This window comes from Mobula birostris, chromosome 21 (assembly GCF_030028105.1).
Source record: "Mobula birostris isolate sMobBir1 chromosome 21, sMobBir1.hap1, whole genome shotgun sequence".
NCBI lineage: Eukaryota > Metazoa > Chordata > Chondrichthyes > Myliobatiformes > Myliobatidae > Mobula > Mobula birostris.
The window spans coordinates 40,619,613-40,640,545 of NC_092390.1; the positions used below are offsets into that span (position 1 = coordinate 40,619,613).

Sequence of the window (20,933 nt, forward strand, 5' to 3'; positions counted from 1 at the left end):
AAATCAAATAACTATGTGGCAATTTTTCTCATGAGTAGGTTTATAGCTGAATTCCTATACAGTATTCCAATTGGAGATGATTAACACTAAATTAAAAAAAAGAAAGGTTTAGTAGAAAAATCAATTATATATTATTTTTATAACATAAACATAACAATGTCTAACGATGTACATAACTATTTGGAGAAATTGAATCACATTCTGGACAAATATAATCAAGTATTTATGAAAGGACTAATGACCTTTAAACCAATTACTTAAGTTTGTCAGGACTCACCTTAACTTTGGCCATTTGTAAGTGCCGTTGGCCATGGTAAAGGCACCTATTTCAAGCTGCTGGGCATGCATGGCCAATATACGAGCACATGGTAATGTTGGTTGCAGCAGGAAGTTATCACCCTCCATTAAACAAAGGCTATCACTCTTCAGGAAAACCTGATAACCAGTTTCAAAAAAAAATTAACGACTTAGAAGAAAAATATATTCTTGCGGGTGGGTGGTGTGCGGGGTTGGAAGATTAGGTAAATACAACTGAGTGGGGCAGAGAAGGTTAGTGTTGAGACAAAAGGTAGTAAGTGATAGGCAGAAGCAGATCAGGGAAAGAAGATGGGCCGATGAAACCAGACTGAGGTGCGAGGAAAGTGAGAGGAAACACAGCTGGATAGATATATGGGTGATGGGCAGGTATATGGTCTGTTGTATTCAATATTTTTGCTGTGACCTCCTTCACATCTTTGAAATGCAGCATAGACTAGGCCACGGTTTAGCAGAACACCTGTTCTTTATCTGCAACAGTCATCTTGAACTTCTGGTTGCATGTCATTTCAAACTCCCCTTCTCATTCGCATTGTTTGGCGACAATAAAGTATAAGTATTCCGCCTTCTCTGCTGTGTGCTGAGGCTAAAGATAAAATGGAAGAACAGCACCTCACATTCTTCTTTGGTAGGCTAAACCCAATAGTAAGAACATTGAAGTTTCCAATTTCCGATAACCTATATCACCTGTGTTCTTTCTCCACTCCAAGCAGTTCTCTCTCCTTTTGTTGTTCACCATTTCTGTCCCTTCCCCCCTTGTTAACAAGACTGGTTACCTTTCTTCACCTGGTTCTATTTAACTGTCACCCCAACACCTATCAACCTGGGTTTCTTCTTTCTTGGTTTACCTTTCCTATCTCCTCCACAACAAAGTTCATTTGCCCATCATCCCTCTCTTATCTGATGTCATCTATGACCTAGCAGCTGTGTCTGAACCGCTCCTGCCCCACCCCGCTCCCGCACACACACCTTTAAACCTATATATTTGCATATCTTCCCTGTATATTCCCAACCCTGTTGCAGGTTCTCAACCCAAAACATTGACTTTGCCTTTATCTCCACAGATGCTGTTTGTCCTGCTTATTTCTTGCCGTTTCTAAAAACCTCTCTAACCTGTTGCTTATGGAATGCGTATGCAAGAAAAGTTGAATTCACGTTGATTTTGGAAAGTGGAAGCAATGATTTAAATCTACTTGAAATTTGCTCTGTTTGTAGGAGAGGCAGAGCATTTAAAATGTACCTTTCTTTTGACTCTATTATGCCTTAAAGAAATGTCTGCTTTCATCATTCACATATCTGCAATATGCCACTAAGATACTTAACCGCTCCAAATGTTAACATCTTTATTTTCATTTTCGTACAGTATAATAAAATACTTGCCTGTAAATATTTATGTGTTTTTCTCAGGTTATCATTTGCATGCATGAAAAGTATTGGGCAACACGATAGGGTAGTGGTTAGCACCAGTACTAGCAACCGGGTTTCAATTCCTGCCGATGCCTGTAGGAGCTTGTACGTTCTCCGTGTGAATGCGTGGGTTTCCTCTGGGTGCTCTGGTTTCCTCCCATAGTCCAAAGACGTACAGTTAGTAGGTTAATTGGTCAATGTAAATTGTCCCATGATCAGGCTAGGGGTTAAACTGGGGGTGGCTGAGCAGTGCGGCTCAAAGGGCCTGAAGGACCTATTCTTCGCCGTATCTCAACAAATAAGTAAATAAAATGTGATGGCAATTTGCAAACACACTCCATTTGCAATACAAGTTGATCACAAAACTGATTATGAGTTAAACTGTGACAAGACTTCCAATTTGACATTGCATCTTGTGCCGGTGTATTCTTGAGACTTGCAAAGAATAGATGGTATGAACTGTTTCGTTACCAAAGGGCTGTACTTGACTGTTACCCATTGGCTTCCAGGTAATGTAAATGGCCACCATAGATTGGATCGGCCTGCCATCTGCTCTCCTGAACGGGGTCTTAAATTCTGATATGCCAGTCCTTTCATTCTCGCTTCACACAGTTAGAAGATTAGTTAATTAATCTTCAAAGAAAGAGGGTCCTCTACATAGTGTAAATGGAAACTCCTGAATCGAACCTTGGTTGGTGAGGATTTTAGGATAATTAACCCAGCTCACTACTTTAATATGTGCTTCTCTACCAACAGCAAAGTTTTGATGATGAAAGAAAAAGCTTACGCCAATGAAAGAATTCTGGCCACTTCTGAATAATTTACAATACCTGAACACCAGTTAGTTCTTCCTTGATTTCCAGGGCCTTTGAGGACAAGCTTTTCCATGACTGAAAATAAAAAGGAAGCAGATATTAACAGTTTTCAATGACGTTTGTGTTTGGAGACAGACAGCAAAGTGATTATTTTTCAATGTTGAAAAATAAATGTGTTTTTTGTACTTTCCAGGCAATTACTTGAAATGTCACTTGTTTCTATTTACCATACACATAATAATACGTTGGTGCATGAAGTAGTTACATTATCGTAAAAGGACAACGGACTAGCATCAATAGACTAGAAATGTTGAAGAAAATATAGCTCAAATCCAGATGATTGAAATAAGTCACCTGCAGCTCACTTCGCTACTACAGACAAATCTTCCGATCTATCTTACCACTAAGATTATCTGTCACTTGGTGAACAGACGCGAGCTTCTCAAAGCCATCCCAAAAGCTCCAACTTCACATTGGGTGATCATTGCAGATGCTAAACTGCAAGAATAAAGTGAGTCAAGCAGCATGCATGGAAGCAAAGGGATGGTTGGCATTTAATGCTGAGACTCTGCACCTCAGAGTGTTAAAGGAAGAAATACAGTTTATAGAAGCAAGAGAAAGTCTACAGATGATGGAAATCTGAGCGAAACACACAAAGTGCTGGAGGAACTCAGCAGGACAGGCAGCATCTATGGAAAGAGTACAGTCAACGCAACAGCCCAAAATGTCAACTGTACTCTTTTCCATAGATGCTGCCTGGCCTGCTGAGTTCCTCCAGCATTTTGTGTGCATTGCTCAGTTAATAGAAGTGTAATTTCTCCATTACAAATTCTCAAGGAGATTTTGTGAACATCCTTGAACCTTGCCCTCTGTTTACCTGGTAGCCTCTTGCTGTGATGAAGCTTGGAATAGAGTTCTATTTTGGGAATCTGCTGTTGGGCATATAGGAACAACATGGACTCCATCAGAACTGACTATTGGTGATAGGGCTCCATTGTTGGGTATGTTGCTTGGGAGTAGACACTGACGTTAGTTTGTTTATCCTATCAGTGGATTTGGAAGGATTTGTGGAGACACTGTCAGTGGTATATAGTCCCAATAGTTCTTGCTATGATTGCAATGTATTTTGCATGATTAAGATGCATACAAGAGGATAGGGGTCACTGTTGCTGGGTAGACCATCAGCTCCGAAGTGAGTTTGAGATCTTGATATTCTTGTAACCTTTTTCATTGGTGGTCAAATGCTGTACTTGCATAGTAAAGGCAATGGTGAATTTCTTCACTAAAGTCTCTATTCATTGAGAGCCATCCATATTTCTAGTGTGCTGTTGAACACCTTCATATTGGAGTGTGGTGTCATGGGAATGGCAGTAGAAAAGTTGGTAGGAGCCCCTTGTTTTGTTCATTTGAAGTATAAAAGATTAAAGTTGATCTATCATGTACTTCAGTGATCAAGAAGAGGATGATTTAAGCTTAGTCTCTGAACGCGCTGAAGCTCGATGCAAGAGGTTATGGAGACTTGGGTTTTTGCTATGGATGTACATTGATCAAATTCCTGTTAGCTATAGAAAGATAGCTAAAAGGATTGTTGGATGCTCAGCCAACAAAATTCATGCTTACCACCAATCACCCATTTATCCTAATCCCTACATTCATTTTGTTCTTCTCCCCAAATTCTTACCAACTCTGCCCAGGGTCTATCACTCACCTACACACTAGGGGCAACTTAGTGACCAATTAACATACCATGCCACATGCCTTTGAGATGTGGGGTGACACTGCTACACCAGGAGAAGACTCACAGAGTCACAGGGAGAATGTGCAAACGCCACACTGATCGCATGTGAAATCAGGATTGAATTATCATTTGCAGCACTGATCGGAGATGAAGTGAAGCATTTGGTGAGAATCTTTGAGAAGCTGTTGCTCACATTGACTGCGGCTGGAAGCCAGAAGCAAAGGAACGAGTGCAGCCCGTAGAGGGCCAGAGTGCATCTTGGAGCAGGGACACATGTACGGTTAAAAGCAGGGTTAGGATTATGAGGAGAGAAGAAGGAGATATTTATTAGGCACAGTATCATTGTTAATTTTAATAGCTTGGTCTATCTGAGAACTATAGTCCTGATAATTCTTAGTTTACCCTTATTCTAACTTCTGGTAATTTTTTTGATTAATACTTTCTCTAACAATGTTGCTTCCATTAGGGGATCCGTAATTTACTCCCTTGGTCCCTCATGAGCCATATCTTCAACTCTATCTTCTGCTTCGTCAAGATCATTCCATGCCACAGCTTGTGTCTCATCCTTTACTACCAGTCTGATTTATTATCACTGACATATGTCATGAAATTTGTTGCTTTGCAACAGCAATACAGCGCAAAACATAAAAAATACTGACCGTTCAGAAATCTGATGACGGAGGGACGAAAGGGATAATTACAAAAAATAACAACAGGGACCAATTAGAAGTAGAACCATGGTTGATATTGTCCCCTCGCATAGCCCAGAAGTGATGTGATCTTTGTTGAAACATTATTTAATTGGCTTTGACTGCACAAGAACTCTAGTATTAATTGCCTAAAGTGAACAAGTTCTTTACCAACCTCAGTAGTTACTTACGGGTAATTGACGCACTATCAGATTTTCCAGGCTACTGAGAATTTGCATGGCTGTAGCAAAATTTCTCCATTCATAGCAAAGCTGTCCAATGGACAGGAATTTTGACAGCAGTGCACTTTGTGACTGTAAGAAACAAACGCATCACTGATATTAGCTTCTTTTTCCTGTTTGCCGATCTTTTTTTTCTTTTACATATAATTTGCAAACAATGTTAATGTGCATGATAACTGTGGATATTTCTGTTATTTTTCTGCAAATACTGAAACATGATAATAAAATTCCTTATGACCGCAGGTATCCAATGAGTCAAGTAAGCACTTTCAACCAACATCTCTATGCTAATTTAAACTTTCGGACCAAGACTTTGAGATGATGCTTTCTGCCATGTGGAGAGATATAATCAATATTTTATGAAGCAGAACAGCTTATCTATATGGGGGCAGTGGACTGGCAAGAAAGCGTTGAAAATTCATGAGTTTAGCAGGAATTCTAGAAACAGTCAAAAATAAGCTAAAACGATTGCAAAGTTACAAATCATGAGGAGTTGAAGACCATTCAAATAAATTTTATGTTGGCTTGGTATACATGGAATAAAGATGAATTTCAAAGTCAATCATGAATGCTCTTTTTCTGAGTAGCATTAAGCAGCCCTATTTAATCAATGTGATTCAAGGTGAAGTCTCCGGCTAGAGATAATATCTGGTAAAGGTGAGGTGGTTTTTGTTCTGGAGACCATTGATTTTATTTTCAGGTCATTACTACACTGGCTTCCTATGGTAATTTATTAAGCCGGACCATCTTCTCACAGTTAATGAATGTTACAGTGCAGATCTCAGTACAGCTACTTTGTCAGTCCTAAACCTCATTCTCTCTCCAAGGCCATGCAGTTAATTTTCTCTTTAGTGCATTTTCAGTTCCATTTGAAATTCCCAATTGGCTTTATTTCCATCTTCTTCAAATCTCCTGTATTGTTTGCCTGTCATAATAAACGCAACCTTATATCCTTGAATCATTGCTAATGAAAGCAGCTTATTTCTATGTATCCTGTCATGATTGTGCGCAACTCAATCAAATTTTCTTTCAATCTTTTTTTCTCCCAAAGGAAAACAGTTAAAATTTCTCATCCTGGGACAATTCCTGTTCTCTGTGTCGACTCTAGATCATTTAAATCATTTTAAAAAGTCAGTCATCTTTTTCTCCCTCCTTTTTTCTTTGCTGGCATTCTGGGGTTGGAGGATGACTTGCTTCCACTCCACCTCTCTGGGTTCTGGGACGGCTGATGAAGGCTTCACATGCACTGTTATAGCTGGGCCAGGAAGTGTTCGATGGGGTGCTTGGTAGGTGAATTAAGTGGGAGCTGGTACACTGCTCCTTTAATTTTCATTTGCCTTTCACTTGGTCACAAAGAGACTTGAGGATCCTAGTGCCATTTACCCAAATGCTCCTTCATTTTTTGGGTCAGTGAGGATGTTCCACTTTTTCACAAAGAGGCTTTGGGGTCATTCTTCAAACATTTACTCTGCTCACTTGCTGAGATGGAGATCAGAGTAGAGAAATGAGCAGAAAAAGATATGACACTCCAGTTATGGTTTAACCTGTAAGGTATATTATAATCTATATATTTTGTTGATATGCCTCTAAATACGAAATACAGGATCCTATTTGCTTTGCTAACCAGGCATGTATACAAATAAGTCTATATGTTCTGAATTCCAATTTCCCTGTCCAACTTTTTTTGCACTATTTTCAGGTCCACAGTCACTTCCATGTGGTCTATACCTGTCTGGATTAAGACTTGGACAATATCCCAACATGGTGTGATGTGACATATAATGTTCATGTCCCAAATAATGATCACCTCCAAAAAGATAAAGTCTAACTACCTCCCACTAACTTTCAATTCCAATACTGTACCACTGTAAATCCCCAACATCAACATTTTATGTGTTTCACAATTGACAGGAAATCTGGCTGACTGCCCAGATTTTTCTACAATCTAAAAGTTGAAAATCTGGGCTGAATGGTGCCATAACAACAACCTCTTACTCAATGTTAGCAAGACCAAAGAGCTGATTATCGACTTCTGGAGAAGGAAACCAGAGGTCCATCAGCTAGACTTTATCAGATGATCAGAGGTGGAGAGGATTAAGAACTTCAAATTCTTCATGTTATTATTTCAGAGGGCCTGTCCTGGGTGCAGCACATAAGTGCAATTACAAAGAAATCATGGCAGTGCCTCTACTTCCTTAGGAGTTTGTGGAGATTCGGAATGACATCTAAAACTTTGACAAACTTCTATAGATGTGTAGTGGAGAGTATATTGACTGGCTGCTTCACAGCCTGGTATGGAAACACCAATGCCTTTGAATGGAAAATCCTACAAAAAGCAGTGGATATGATCCAGTCTATCATAGGTAAAGCACATCTGCATGAAACACAGTCACAGGAAACCAGCATCCATCATCAGGGACCCCACTACCCAGGATATGCTCCCTTCTCACTGTTGCCACCTGGAAGAAGGTACAGGAGCCTCAGGACTCACACTATTAGGCTCAGGAACAGCTACTACCCCTCAACCATCAGGCTCTTGAAGCAAAGGGGACAACTTCACTGAACTTCACTTGCCCATCATTGAAATGTGCCCACAACCAATGGACTCACTTTCAAGGACTTTTTATCTTGTGTTCTTGATATCTGTTGCTTATTTATATAACAGTATTATTTCTTATTTGTCTGTTTGCACAGTTTGTCGTCTTCTGCACTCTAGTTGTACGTCCAAGTTTGGTGGTCTTTCATTGACTCTGTTATGGTTATTATTCTATAGATTGCCCACAAGAAAGTTAATCTCAGGGTTGTATATGGCACTTCGACAATAAATTGACTTTGAACTTTTAAGACACATGTCAGTAATGTTATCCAGTACTCTCCACTTGCTCAGAGAAGTCTGACAGCATCCAAATTGAACAGCATATACTTTTCACCTTAATCATTAATTTCCTCCACCTCTGATAATTGTTATTGCTGACTCAACTTTCAACCCTTAAGCCTTCTCAGACAGCAGTCACAATCATCTCTGTGAATACCACCAGGTTGATATCCACATCATACCCCATTCCTTCCTGTCTCCGAGCCAAAATCTTGGAAATTCTGTGAGGGTATTTCTCATATGCATCAGTGACTCAAGGAGACAGCAGACCACTCCTTCCTTGACAATAAATGTCGATTTTGCCAGTAGCACCCATTTACCACAAGTATACACACTAACAAAATCTTTTAGTTAAGTATGTTGAAACTTAACAAATTACAAATGAAAATATCGGGATGATGATGAAATTATATTGCACAAACAATGATCTGAAACAATATACTGGGGTCAATGAGGAAAAACTGGGATCACTACGGCAAAACTCTCTCAAAGGCAGCACATCAAACAAGAAAGCAGGGGCGTATAGGGAGGGTCAAGTAGAACCCTAGCCAGTTAGGATGAACACTAAGTAATGTAAGTGAATCATATTTTGCATTTTAACAAACATGTATTCCTGACTGATTAAAATCTGATGAAATACAAATAGACTCTGAAATTGTGAAGAGCTGATTCATAAAACCATCCAATAGCTTTGGCGGATGCGGATTATTTTAACCATTTCACCAAGATCACTGCATTTCGAGAAATAGCTACTATTACAGCAGGGTTTTGAGCTATAGAATTTTCATAAATTTACATGCTTACCTTACATGTGTTACATGTGACAATTTCAGCACAGATCCAGTGGCTGAGAGTGTCTGCATATCTAATCAGCTGTAGCAGGTACTGATGTTGTTTATTTTCTGGAACAAATAAATTACTGCCTTCTAAGGATGTTGATTCTGAAGTAACTGACCTGTGAATATAAAAGCTAGAATAAATGATAAAATTCTGATGTGTCTGTGCATATATATTTTATTTCCTGATTAATTTTCACAAGATCAAAATAAGCAAAGAGGAATTATTATTGCCATTGGATAATGCCCATGTTTAGTTATTAAAATGCCTCAATTTTCATGAAAATTACAGGATACACAAAAGCCTTGAGAACAAATTTGTGCTTTCCTCGTTCGAGAGCTGGACTGCAAGAAAAAGATATTTTCTTCCCAATAGTTTGTGAGGCATAGTTGAGATATCGTTATTCAGCTGGGCAAAGAAAGAAGAATTCTTACTATCAATTACTAACTTGTGGGTTTCTCTCCACCATGGGAAACAAATATTCTTGGACTGACCACTGTTAAGATATAGTTGTAAAAGTTTTGAGAGCATGGGATGTGATGCGATTTAAAATTGAATTTAATGCTAAGGTTATAGAAAAACAAAAATGACAACATAACTGATATACTGGAAGGTTATATGTTTTCAGTGGAGTGTAAAAATCTAGCATGACTGAGAAAGGAACAGGAGAAAAATCTAAAAAAAATGAAAACTAATTTTATCCTCAAGTTCAATTATAAATAAATTACTGAGCTTGACACAAAGTTACTGATACTATTTGATCATTAATAAGCATTTCTCTTGCCACCTTTTCCACAACATTAACATTTCTATCCTAGTTTTGTTTTAATGTTAGTAAAAAAACATAGCATTGTTAAAAAAAATAAAAACCCACTTTAGAATTGTCGAGTATTTGTCGTTTACGCCAAGAGATCTTGAATTCAGAAAATGGACTGGATGACAACCTTGGAACAGTTCCTAAAATTATAGGAAAATAAGATCGGGATTAGATTAGATTCAACTTTATTGTCATTGTGCCAAGTACAGATACAAAGCCAATGAAATGCAGTTAGCATCTAACCAGAAATGCAAAGAATAGTGATATTTACAAAATAACTGCGAATAAAAAGTAAGTGCCACAGCACACAAATATAAAAGTACTGAGACAGCAAAATATGGGTGCAATACTGCTTAGTGCTGTGATGTGAGGTTCAGCAGGGTCACAGCCTCAGGGAAGAAGCTCTTCCTGTGCCTGCTGCTGCGGGAGTGGAGGCTCGTGTAGCACCTACCGGATGGGAAGAGAGTAAAAAGTCCATGGTTAGGGTGAGATGCATCCTTGATAATGCTTTTCGCTCTGCCCAGGCAGTGTTTATGGTTGATGTTCTCAGTGGTGGGCAATTGGGTACCGATAATCCGCTGGGCAGTTTTCACCACATGCTGGAGTGCTTTGCGGTCCGATACGGGACAATTGCCATACCACACTGAGATGCAGTTGGTTCACTTTTGAATACCCATACATCACTTGTGTCCAAAAAGTATAGGCCTAGAATCTTCAGTGCTCCATAAAGGGAATGTCATAGATGTGAGTCACCAGTAACTGCTTTGGTATTTCCCATTGGATTAAACTAAGTTGTTAGGAAGCCCACAGAAAATTACACGAAGCTGATCTACTCTTCCAAAACAGGTTTTGGTACTTTGCCCACTGATCTGATTGGGTTTGATCAGGAAAGAGATGGAGGAGATGGTGGCAGTGTTGGTTGGGTGGACAGAGACTATAGCTGCAGAGGGAAATGGTTTCTCTTTAGTGTGGAAAAAGATTACCACAGGAAGAAACCACCACACTTACTTGAAGATCAGGAAGAACAGAACCATCAATCTACCTTATCTCAAAGTTCAAAGTAAATTGATTACCGAAGTATGTATATCATATACAAACTTGAGATTTATTTTCTTGCAGACACTCACTATCAAATAAAGAAATGCAATGGAATTCATGAAAAACCATACATAACAATGACTGACAAACATCTAACATGTGAAATGGACAAGTAATAAAAAAAATCAGATGCTGGGCATAAATGGAGCTACAAGAAATATCATACGACGAGCTGTAAGAACCATGAAATATGGGTCAATTTTGTAAACAGTTCAAAGGCAGTTGAGCCATTTAAACCAACTGTATATTTTAAATATAAGGTCTGTCTAGTTTCAACCTCATCTTCTTCTACGTCTTTTCCACTTTGTACTCAACATTTGCATATCCCTACAAATTTATGGCCCTCCAACTTCATTTCTTAGAACTGAAAATATTAATTCCATTTCTCAGTCCTAGATAACTTGCCAAGTACTTCGAGCAATTTTTTGCTTTTAGTTCTGATTTCTAGTAGGTGCAGTGTTTTTCTTTTCCGATTTCTTGCCTCCTAAGATGGCCAACACCGAAAATGTTTTCTATTGAAGATCCTCCCCCTTAACTGCAAACAGTACCAATTAGAAAGTCAGAAACCTGCGAGAGAGCAGTGGTATTGGGAAGGGTAAAAAGTACACTTGTGATAATTAAATTTGTCACATAATTAATTAAAGCTAATTAAGAACTGTTTTTATATACTCCAGTGAATCACCTAATAATTAAAAATGATAATTACTCAATTATTTTGTGGGTGATTCTAACAAGCAGTATTTATTAAAATCTAAGCAATTATATGAAAAAGGAAGACCTGTATTATGGTACAAAAGTTTTTGCTACTCTTCAATGGTTAAAGGCCAGATAACATTAGGAAGAGGTTGTATCTAATGAGATACCCATAATCATGAGCTGTATGCAGAAGCAGCATTTCATGAAAAGTTAATGAGCGTAATCAAGGAAGAGGGAGCTGGATGGAAATAACAGCACCTTGGAGACTCATTCTTCTGATTGTTATTACAAAATTATATCCATTAAAGTAGATTCTGTAATAATTATTTTGTTGGAAATCCTATACCATGGTTAATTCACCAACAATTACTTTTAATTTATAAAATGCCTTTTATATAGCAAATCCATCTCATGGAAGTTATTATGTGAACATTTATGGAATATGGACACTACTGGGATGGCCAATCTGTATTCAGTACCTGTCCCTACTTGTCCTTGAGAAAGCAGTAAAGAATAATTTATGGAAGTACTGCAGTTCTTATGGTGAAGGTACCCCCACAATATTTTTGGGCAGGGAATTCTTGAAACAAGACCCATTAACAAGAAAGAATCAATGTTAGACTTCACTGGATATGTACAGTGGATTTCAGGATGGTGTAGGACCCACACTCAACATTTTATGAACAGCTTCTTCCCTTCTGCCATCAGATTCCTGAGCTCTCCATAAACCCTTTAACACTATCTTGCTATTCCTCTTTGCACTACAGTGGATTCTGGTTGGTCAATCGGGCAGCTGCTTATCTGTAACAATTTTTAAAGAACAAAATCAAATCGAAAAAGTAGCTGGGACTCCCTCCATTTATTTGGGACACTACGCCACTTAATTGCAACAGGAGGCTAACTGACATCTGTCACATGCACTTGTGTGGCCAACAGACACTACACTGTGCTTAGAGCATAAAGTTTTTAAACAGCATCAGCTACATGAGTTTTGTGTTCAAAAAGTAGTGTTTGTTGTCACCGATAGTTGGCGAGGAATAAGCAGTAAGATGATTTAGAACCGTTTTGCTCACTGTGGTTTCAAACATTCAGGCTTTGAGATGCTAGAAACAGCTGGGACTGAAAATGAAATTATCTCACAACTTCAACAAGTTAGGAACTATGAAAGATTTGCAGGCATCAATAATCATCTTGAATGTTAAAAGGAAAAAGACGATTTGGAGGATGCCATCGGTAAAAGCATTGTATGAAAGCAGTCCATTATCTGCATGGTTTTGCTCATTTACAGTCAAAGGAACATGGCACTGTATGTTCCTCTGCCGTTAGCCATTATGAACTAATGCACAGTTCTATAGTACTGTGGTAGTATTGGTACACTTCAATTTTGTTCTGAATTTCATTTACATACATAATTTGTTACTCAGTTAAATGAGAATTTATCTTTTTTAAAATATCTTTTTAATTATCTCCTGAGAACTATGGCTAATTGGGGCAGCTACTTAATTGGGCCAAAATATAATGGTCCTAATGTATCCCAATTAGCTGGAATCCATTTATTTACATATTTTTAATTCTCTTACAGTAATTTTTCATGTTTTCCCACAAAACAACAAATTCCATGACCATGCCAGTGATAATAAACCTGATTCTGATTCTGACTTTGTGGGGAACTTGCTAGTGGCGGTGTTTCTCTTCACCTGTTGCACTTCACCTTTATAAAGGTACAGAAAGAAGATTTGTCACGTGATGTTGGAGGGGCGAAGATGAGTAAATGGCGTGCATGCCATTGCAGTGAGTTGGTGGACTGGTTATAAATCAGACTGACTGCTCTGCCCTGGATGATGTTAAGCTCTCTGAGTATTGTTGAAGCTGAACGCATCCAGTTAAGTGGAGAATATTCCGTCAGCCTTTTGATCTGTGCCTTGCAAGTAATGGAAAGGCTGAGTGTCAGGAGCAGAGTCACTTGTGACAAATATCCTGCCTCTAACCTGCCCTTGAAGTTGCAGTATTTGTGTTCCTGGTTCAGTGACTCAGGATGTTGATGTGACAGTGGCAGTGAAAGTGATTCATCAAGGATAGCTGTACCATTCCTCCTTCTTAGAGATGGCACTTGCTACTTTTAGGCAAATCTCTAAGCTTTCAACAGAGTAATCATCTGCTTTGTTTTAATGATGGTTGGCCTCAGGAGAAGCAGTGGCAGTAGCAGATGACCTGAACATCTCCAGGTTAGGTTTAATTAAAACAGGATGTTTACTGAAAACAGGAACAGACTCAGCTGTGATGAACAGAGCACGATACATTGTTAGCATTTACAGATGAATAATAGTCACTGGGCTGAAAAGCCAATGAATGCTCAGTCAACCAAACTCTGTGAATCAATACTTTTGGGAGAAGAGACCAGAACAGAAAGGAAATTGGCGAGAAACCTTGAGATAAAGTGCATTCTACTTCATAAAATGTTAAAAAGCATTTATGATGAGAATTCTAATGATACCTGTTGTAGCAAGGTTAGTTGCTGGGCTATATGCTGTGCACTGTAATCAGCCAATGTGAAAAGGTCTTTCTGACCAGTTTTCTGGTAAACACCCAGTTGTTCTGTTGTGATGTTATCATAATTGGGTCTTGGGAATGCAGCTGCAATGCTGCTACACCTTTCCTTCTGATGGCTGTTTGATATCTGAATGCCTTTAATAATCTTCCACTTAAAACTCTGCTTAAACAATACAAGATAGGCAGAAAGTAACTCAAAGCAACATTGCTTAACATTTAAAGATAAATCCATGAAATACATTTTTATGGGATAATATTGTTCTTCTAAAGATTTTTTGACATTATTAATTTACATTCATCAATATATTTAAATGGAAATAGAAAGAACAGAACTTGGATACAAGGTGTGTTGAAAAGGATTGAAGATGATAAACCCAGTATGTCATTTTTTTTGTTGAATTACCATTCTGACAACAGATAATTTGCAAGTGAGAATTATTTGTCAAAAACAATTGAATTTTGGGGATATCGTGCAATAAAGTCCATAATTTTCCTTCACTATACATCAGGGAACTCTGTGCACCTCTACAACCAGACCAATGACATCCCTCCTACAGATTCAACCCTTCAACTACTGATTCTAGTCCCCAACTCTCCAGCATTCAACTACCCTGCACCTTACTGACTTCTGGAAGGTGACCTCTGCATGGAGGTCGGTGACCAGTGGTGTTCAGCAGGGATCTGTTCTGGGACCCTTCCTCTTTGCGATTTTTATAAACGATCTGGATGAAGAAGTAGAAGGGCAGGAGATCAATAGAATGCAGAACTAGGTTGAGAAGTGGCAGATGGTCTTCAACCCAGATGTGTGAAGTGGTTCATTTTAGTAGGTCCAATTTGAAGACAGAATATAATATAAATGGTAAGACTCTTGGCAGTGTAGAGGATCTGAGAGATCTTGGGGTCTGTGTTGATAGGACACTCAAAGCTGCTGCACAGGCTGACAGTGCTGTTAAGAAGGCGTATGCTGTGCTGGCATTCATCAACCATGGGATTGAGTTCAAGAGGTGTGAGGTAATGCTAGAGCTATATAGGACCCTGGTCAGACCCCACTTGGGGTACTGTGCTCAGTTCTGGTCACCTCACTACAGGAAGGATGTGGATTCTACAGAAAGTGTGCAGAGGAGATCTATAAGGATGTTGCCTTGATTGGGGAGCGTACCTTATGAGAATAGGCTGAGTAAGCTTGGACTATTCTCCTTGAAGTGATGATGAGAGGTGACCTGATAGAGGTGTATAAGATGATGAGGGGCATTGATCTTGTGGATAGCCAAAGGCTTTTTCCCAGGGCTAACATGAGGGGGCATAGTTTTTTTTTCATTTCATTTTTAAATCTTTTTATTAATTATTATTGAAAATTGACGACAAAAAAACATTAAAATAATTAAACAACAGGAATTCTGCAGATGCTGGAAATTCAAGCAACACACATCAAAGTTGCTGGTGAACACAGCAGGCCAGGCAGCATCTCTAGGAAGAGGTACAGTCGACGTTTCAGGCCGAGACCCTTCGTCAGGACTGAAACGTCGACTGTACCTCTTCCTAGAGATGCTGCCTGGCCTGCTGTGTTCACCATTAAAATAATCAAGTCAATATATCAATATGTATAATAAGAGTCAAATTATTAGCCAAGCTAAACAGTATATCAATAATAATAATAAGAAAAAACAAAATGTTAAAGCTATTTCTTTGGAAAAAAGAAAGAAGGAAAAAAGAACCCCTGCTAACTAAAACAAAAAAAAACCCTACTAACAAAAAAAAATGTGAAAAAAAAAACAATTTGGAGCACAAACCTGGAGCTATACGCCATACAAGCTTCCATTTAAAAAAATCAATCCGCCAACCAAATCCATTTACCCAAGAATTAGAAGGGGACCATCTTAATTAACTCAAATCGGATGATAGTAGCAGGCAAAAGAGCCCCACCTTTTCTCAAAGTCAAATCGAGGATCAAAAGTTTGACTTCTGATTTTTTCCAAACTAAGACATAGCATCACCTGAGAGAACCATTGTATCAAAGTGGGAGTGCATAGTTTTAAGGTTGTTGGAAATAAGTACCAAGGGGATGTCAGGGGCAAGTTTTTCACACAGAGAGTGGTGGGTGCGTGGAATGCACTGCCGGTGGCGGTGGTGGAAGCAGATACAATAGGGTCTTTTAAGAGCCTCTTAGATAGGTACATGGAGCATAGAAAAATAGAGGGCTATGCACTAGGGAAATTCTAGGCAGTTTCTAGAGTAGGTTACATGGTTGGCACAACATTGTGGGCCGAAGGGCCTGTAATGTGCAGTAAATTTCTATGTTCTATGTCCTATGTTCCCCAACATCACTACTAACTGACTGACCCAATATTCTCCTCTGATCTTCAACATTCCACTCAAACCAGATTTCTCTTCCCTAACTACTCCCCTGACATGCTTCAGCCATGGAATTACCCAACCTCCTTTGTGTAGGAAAGACACGGGTTAGTAAGGCCTGTTCACAAGTTTCCACCTTAGAACACAAAGAAAACCTTCATTGAACTGCTGTGGATTGAGGGGTTAGTACACCTTTACAGGTGCTGGCCAGATTCTATGCACGTTGTGCAGGTAAAGCTAATAGCAGCATACACAAAGTGCTGGAGGAACTCAGCAGTTCGGGCAGCATTTATGGAGATGAACAAACAGTCAACCTTTTGGGCTGTAACCCTTCATCATGACAGGAAAAGGAAGTACCTATCACCTCTTTCTCCCATGTTCCCATCCTCTCCACCTTCTTATTCTGTCTTCTTTCACTTTCCTTCCGTGTTCTGATGAAAGGTCTGGGGCCAAAATGTCAACTCTTTATTCCTCTCCATAGATGCAGCCTGACCTGCATCTCAGCATTTCCTCCAGCACTTTTGTGTGTATTGCTCTGGATAACCAGCATCTGCAGAATCTCTTGTGTTTATTATCTTAAGATTAATTTTGTTAGCCTAAAAAGGCAGCACCATACCTTTCTGCAAATATCTTCATCTGAACATTTTATGGAAACTGAGTAAACAGAATCATTGTCTTCTTCATTCGTTATATCCTCAAAACTGAAGCTGGAATAAGACAGCTTATGGGCCATTTTACCATTGGAGAGGTTTTGAAGTAAATTAATTAAGTATTGGCCCCGGCTATCACATGGAATCACCTAGCAAAAAAAGACACATTGATAAAGATAATATTCAGAAGTATCACTTTGTTGTTAATGCATTATTTTGTATAATTATTCCCAATTTTTAAAATCTTAAATTGGATATACATTCAAATTATCTGTACGTCATTTATTAATTATTACTAAATGTATAACTTGTTAAATGACTTGCAGTGCTGTCTTGCTGCTCACGCTTTCTGAATTATATTTGTGCTTGGCTTTGTTGAAACAAAAATATAGAATAACACTGGACAACAATTTTTTTCAGAAATGTTGATTCCTCAGAATTTTTTTTTGTTCAACTAAGCTAAAAATGTTTTGTTAATGATTTTCATTTGTACTCAGTGTCGGCAGATTCTCGCTTAAGTGTCCAACAATGATCAGCCAGTTTTGATGGATACCAGTTGCCCTGATACTCTTTCTCCATGACTACAATATCCTGGTGAAACCTTTCACCATGCTCGTCACTGACAGTGCCAAGATTTGCAGGGAAGAAGTCTAAATGGGAATGCAGAAAATGAAACTTTAGTGACATGTTGCACTTTATGATTTTGTACATTGGAAGCAGGCTCTCAACCAGCTGCACATAGCTTGGTGCTCTGTAATTGTCAAGAAAATTTTCAATAACATCCTTGAATGCCTTCCATGTGATTTTTCTCTGGTCCCACTGAAGTTCTTTGTCATTGATGTCATTGATGACATGTTTGATTTGTGAACCAAGAAAAATGTCTTCCTTAATCTTGGCATCAGTTATTCTGACTTGAATTATGAACTGAAATAACAAGTATAAGCGACTTCAAAAAATGGTGTGTGACAGGAAAGTTTCATGGTGATTTTCACGAACAGCAGCCCAATATCCATAAGATACATGCAAATGTATTGAGGATGCAAAATCTTTGTTGCCCAGTGTAATTAGTATTTGCCTGGAAACTGGATTTTACCCTCATTTGGTTCAGTTAAAGATGTTGCACTCAGTCATTGCATAATTGGAGGAATTCATTCCTAAAATAAAAGTGTAATTGTGAAATTAAATTTTTAAAATGTTATGGTACATTCTGATTGCTTGGTTAAAAACCAACCCTTATTTTTGTGAATGACAGGTGCCTGGAGAGTTGCTACAGCATTGCAACTAGAATTCATGGGAAATGGGTTTGGGTGAAAAAGGTATCTTTTCATGGAAGCTATGGTACAACCATATAGAACATAGATCATACAGTAGATCCTGGTAATTATGCTGAGAATGCAGCTACCAATGTCCTTGTACTGACTGCACCAGAGCTTGACAAAAGGGGTTGAATCAAATGACATTGATAACTTCATCAATATCTTCATTGATACACTCTGTAGACTAGGAATGCTTTGATATTCTAAATGTAATCACGTCTCCCATACCAGACGACCAGTATCACATTTTAAACATAAATAAATAAAAGTTCCCACAACCACCTCTCCTCCCCCAACAGTGCACTGTCCCCACTGACCCTGGACTCTCTCTTATGGGATGCGCATCACTCAGAAAATTGGACTGAGTACTTCTGAGCAAACGTCTCCATTGAAATCCCTCCTCCCCTGTCCTTGGTTCAGCACTGTCCATTAAACTGGGGACTCCTGCACTCTCATCCCTGGTTGTGATTCTTCTCTCTCCATGTTCTGCCCCTAAGACCACAGCAAAGGCCAATCCTTCTTCCCCATCCACTGAACCAATGCAACGTACCAACTGGATCATCTTGAATCTAACCCTTTCTTCTAAATCTGGGCAAAATACAAGTGCTCTGTATGAATGGGACTGGACTGGAAAGCATGGAATTGCAGATATTTTCCCTGCTTTCACCTGTAACTGGTTCTGCCAGAAAATGCATTGTTGTCCCATTTTTGCTACATGTAATGATCCTAATTATCCTATCTTATAAATTTAATGCAGCAGAAGATTGAAGTCGCTTTTTCTGAACAATAATCTGTCTGAATGCAACAAATAGCAAGGAAGTGTAACCTACATAATGTCTGACTGTGAGGATTGCCCTTTCGTAACCTTGTGTTAAACACTAAAGCCAAATTGAGCACTAACTTCCACACACTATCACCAACTGCTTCTGAAGTATCGTTCACTGTACTTCCATTGTTTCAATTAGAAATGATCTCTCATTAGTGATTATTTATTAATGAAGACCTTTAAGTATTAACATTTTTATATCCATACAGATTCAGAATACCTTTCTGGAAATAAAAGTTTCCAACTTGTGTAGAATAACAGGATCCTGTGCAAAATCCACACTGTAACATTCTTCAATCCAAGCCTGCAGTAGATCGAGACTTCGATTGTACACTTTAATGCATTCAGGTGACATTTTCTCTGTTGGACTGGAATTAGAAAATAATTTAGTTTATCTTTACATAGCCAAAAATATTGCTTTAAAATACTAAAAGGTCCAATTGGATGTTACCTAGTTTTGAGTTCTAGCTTCTTATGCCATTGTAATTGTTCTGGTGAGGACTGCAAAGCCACAAAGGCTTAACAAATAGGACGGAGTACTATATTTAACAAGAGATATCAATTGATAAAAGTGGTTCTCTGCACCAGAAAAACAGTTAAAAATATAGTGTTTTTTTTTTCATTTGTGAGGTTGTCAAAGCTATTCCATAGAAAATTAGAAATGTTCAGCACAATAATGGGCTACTTGGCCTATTTAGTCCACACTGTCTACCGTGATGCCCATCTACAGTAATCCCATTTGCCTGTAGACTACCCTGTCTTTTCTATCCAAGTACCAGCTCTAATATCTTTAAACATTAGCAGCTTACTGCAGATATTCCTTAGACAACATTCCTCTCAGTCTACGACTCTATCAATGTTCATGTCATCTGCCAATCTGCTAATCATGCCCCCTCCATTCCACTGAGGAAGATAGATGTCAGTACAATTACAATGCTTAAAATTCATTTGGACACATAGTGGAGGACTTTAACTTCCCTAGTATCGAATGGAACCTCTTTAACACCAGAGGCTTGGATGGGGCAGGATTTCGTCATTACACTCTAGCGGGGTTCTTGAAACATTATGTTTCATGAGGTGATTTGCCCTGGTTTTGGGAAATCAGCAGTCCCAATGACAGATCTGATAGTGGGTGAACATTTTGGGAATAGTGACTGCACTCATTATGCTTTAAGATAATTATGAGTAAGATTAAATTTAGATCTTATGGAATACTAAATAGGGGGAGGCAAATTATGAAAGGATAAGAGCTAAGGGATGATAATTGGGAACAGCTGCTGATGGACAAGTCCACACCTAACATGTAGGAGTTATTTAAAAACCAGCTGATCAGAATTCAAGATTATCATGTTCCAGTAACAGTAAAGACAAGGATGGTAAAGTAAGGGAATTTGAAAGGCATGGCATTTTTAGGGACAGTCAGCGTTACTTTGTGTGGGCAGATTGTGCCCAACGTATTTGATTGAGGTTTTTGAGGAGGTGTCAAAGGAGCTTGATGAGAGTAAGACAATAGTTCAGGGTTCCCAACCTTTTTTATGCATTGACCAATACCATTAAGCAAGGGGTCCATGGACCCCAAGTTGGGAACCCTTGCAAGAGATATTATCTAAATGAATGCACTTTAGTAATAGCATTTGATAAGATGATTGGGATCCAGGGTGAATTGCAAGTCTGGATTCAGAACTGGCTTGCCCACAAAAGACTGAGAGG

At 38.7% G+C, this 20,933-nt stretch overlaps 1 protein-coding gene across 5 annotated transcripts in view; it reads right to left on the reverse strand.

Annotated features, from left to right (window-relative positions):
• The window catches only part of LOC140185752 (kinase non-catalytic C-lobe domain-containing protein 1), a 150,377-nt gene that overhangs the window by 7,046 nt on the left and 122,398 nt on the right, over nt 1-20,933 (reverse strand). For 4 of the 5 annotated variants that reach the window (XM_072239368.1, XM_072239367.1, XM_072239370.1 and 1 more), the window contains 8 exons: nt 19,444-19,591; nt 17,048-17,230; nt 14,024-14,239; nt 9,793-9,875; nt 8,886-9,036; nt 5,156-5,278; nt 2,553-2,612; nt 278-435 (listed from right to left, as the gene is read on the reverse strand). In XM_072239368.1, the coding sequence (XP_072095469.1) occupies nt 278-435; nt 2,553-2,612; nt 5,156-5,278; nt 8,886-9,036; nt 9,793-9,875; nt 14,024-14,239; nt 17,048-17,230; nt 19,444-19,591 (1,122 nt within the window). Of the gene's footprint in view, nt 1-277; nt 436-2,552; nt 2,613-5,155; nt 5,279-8,885; nt 9,037-9,792; nt 9,876-14,023; nt 14,240-17,047; nt 17,231-19,443; nt 19,592-20,933 lie in introns of those variants that run through there. The other variant, XM_072239371.1, reaches the window with a different exon arrangement.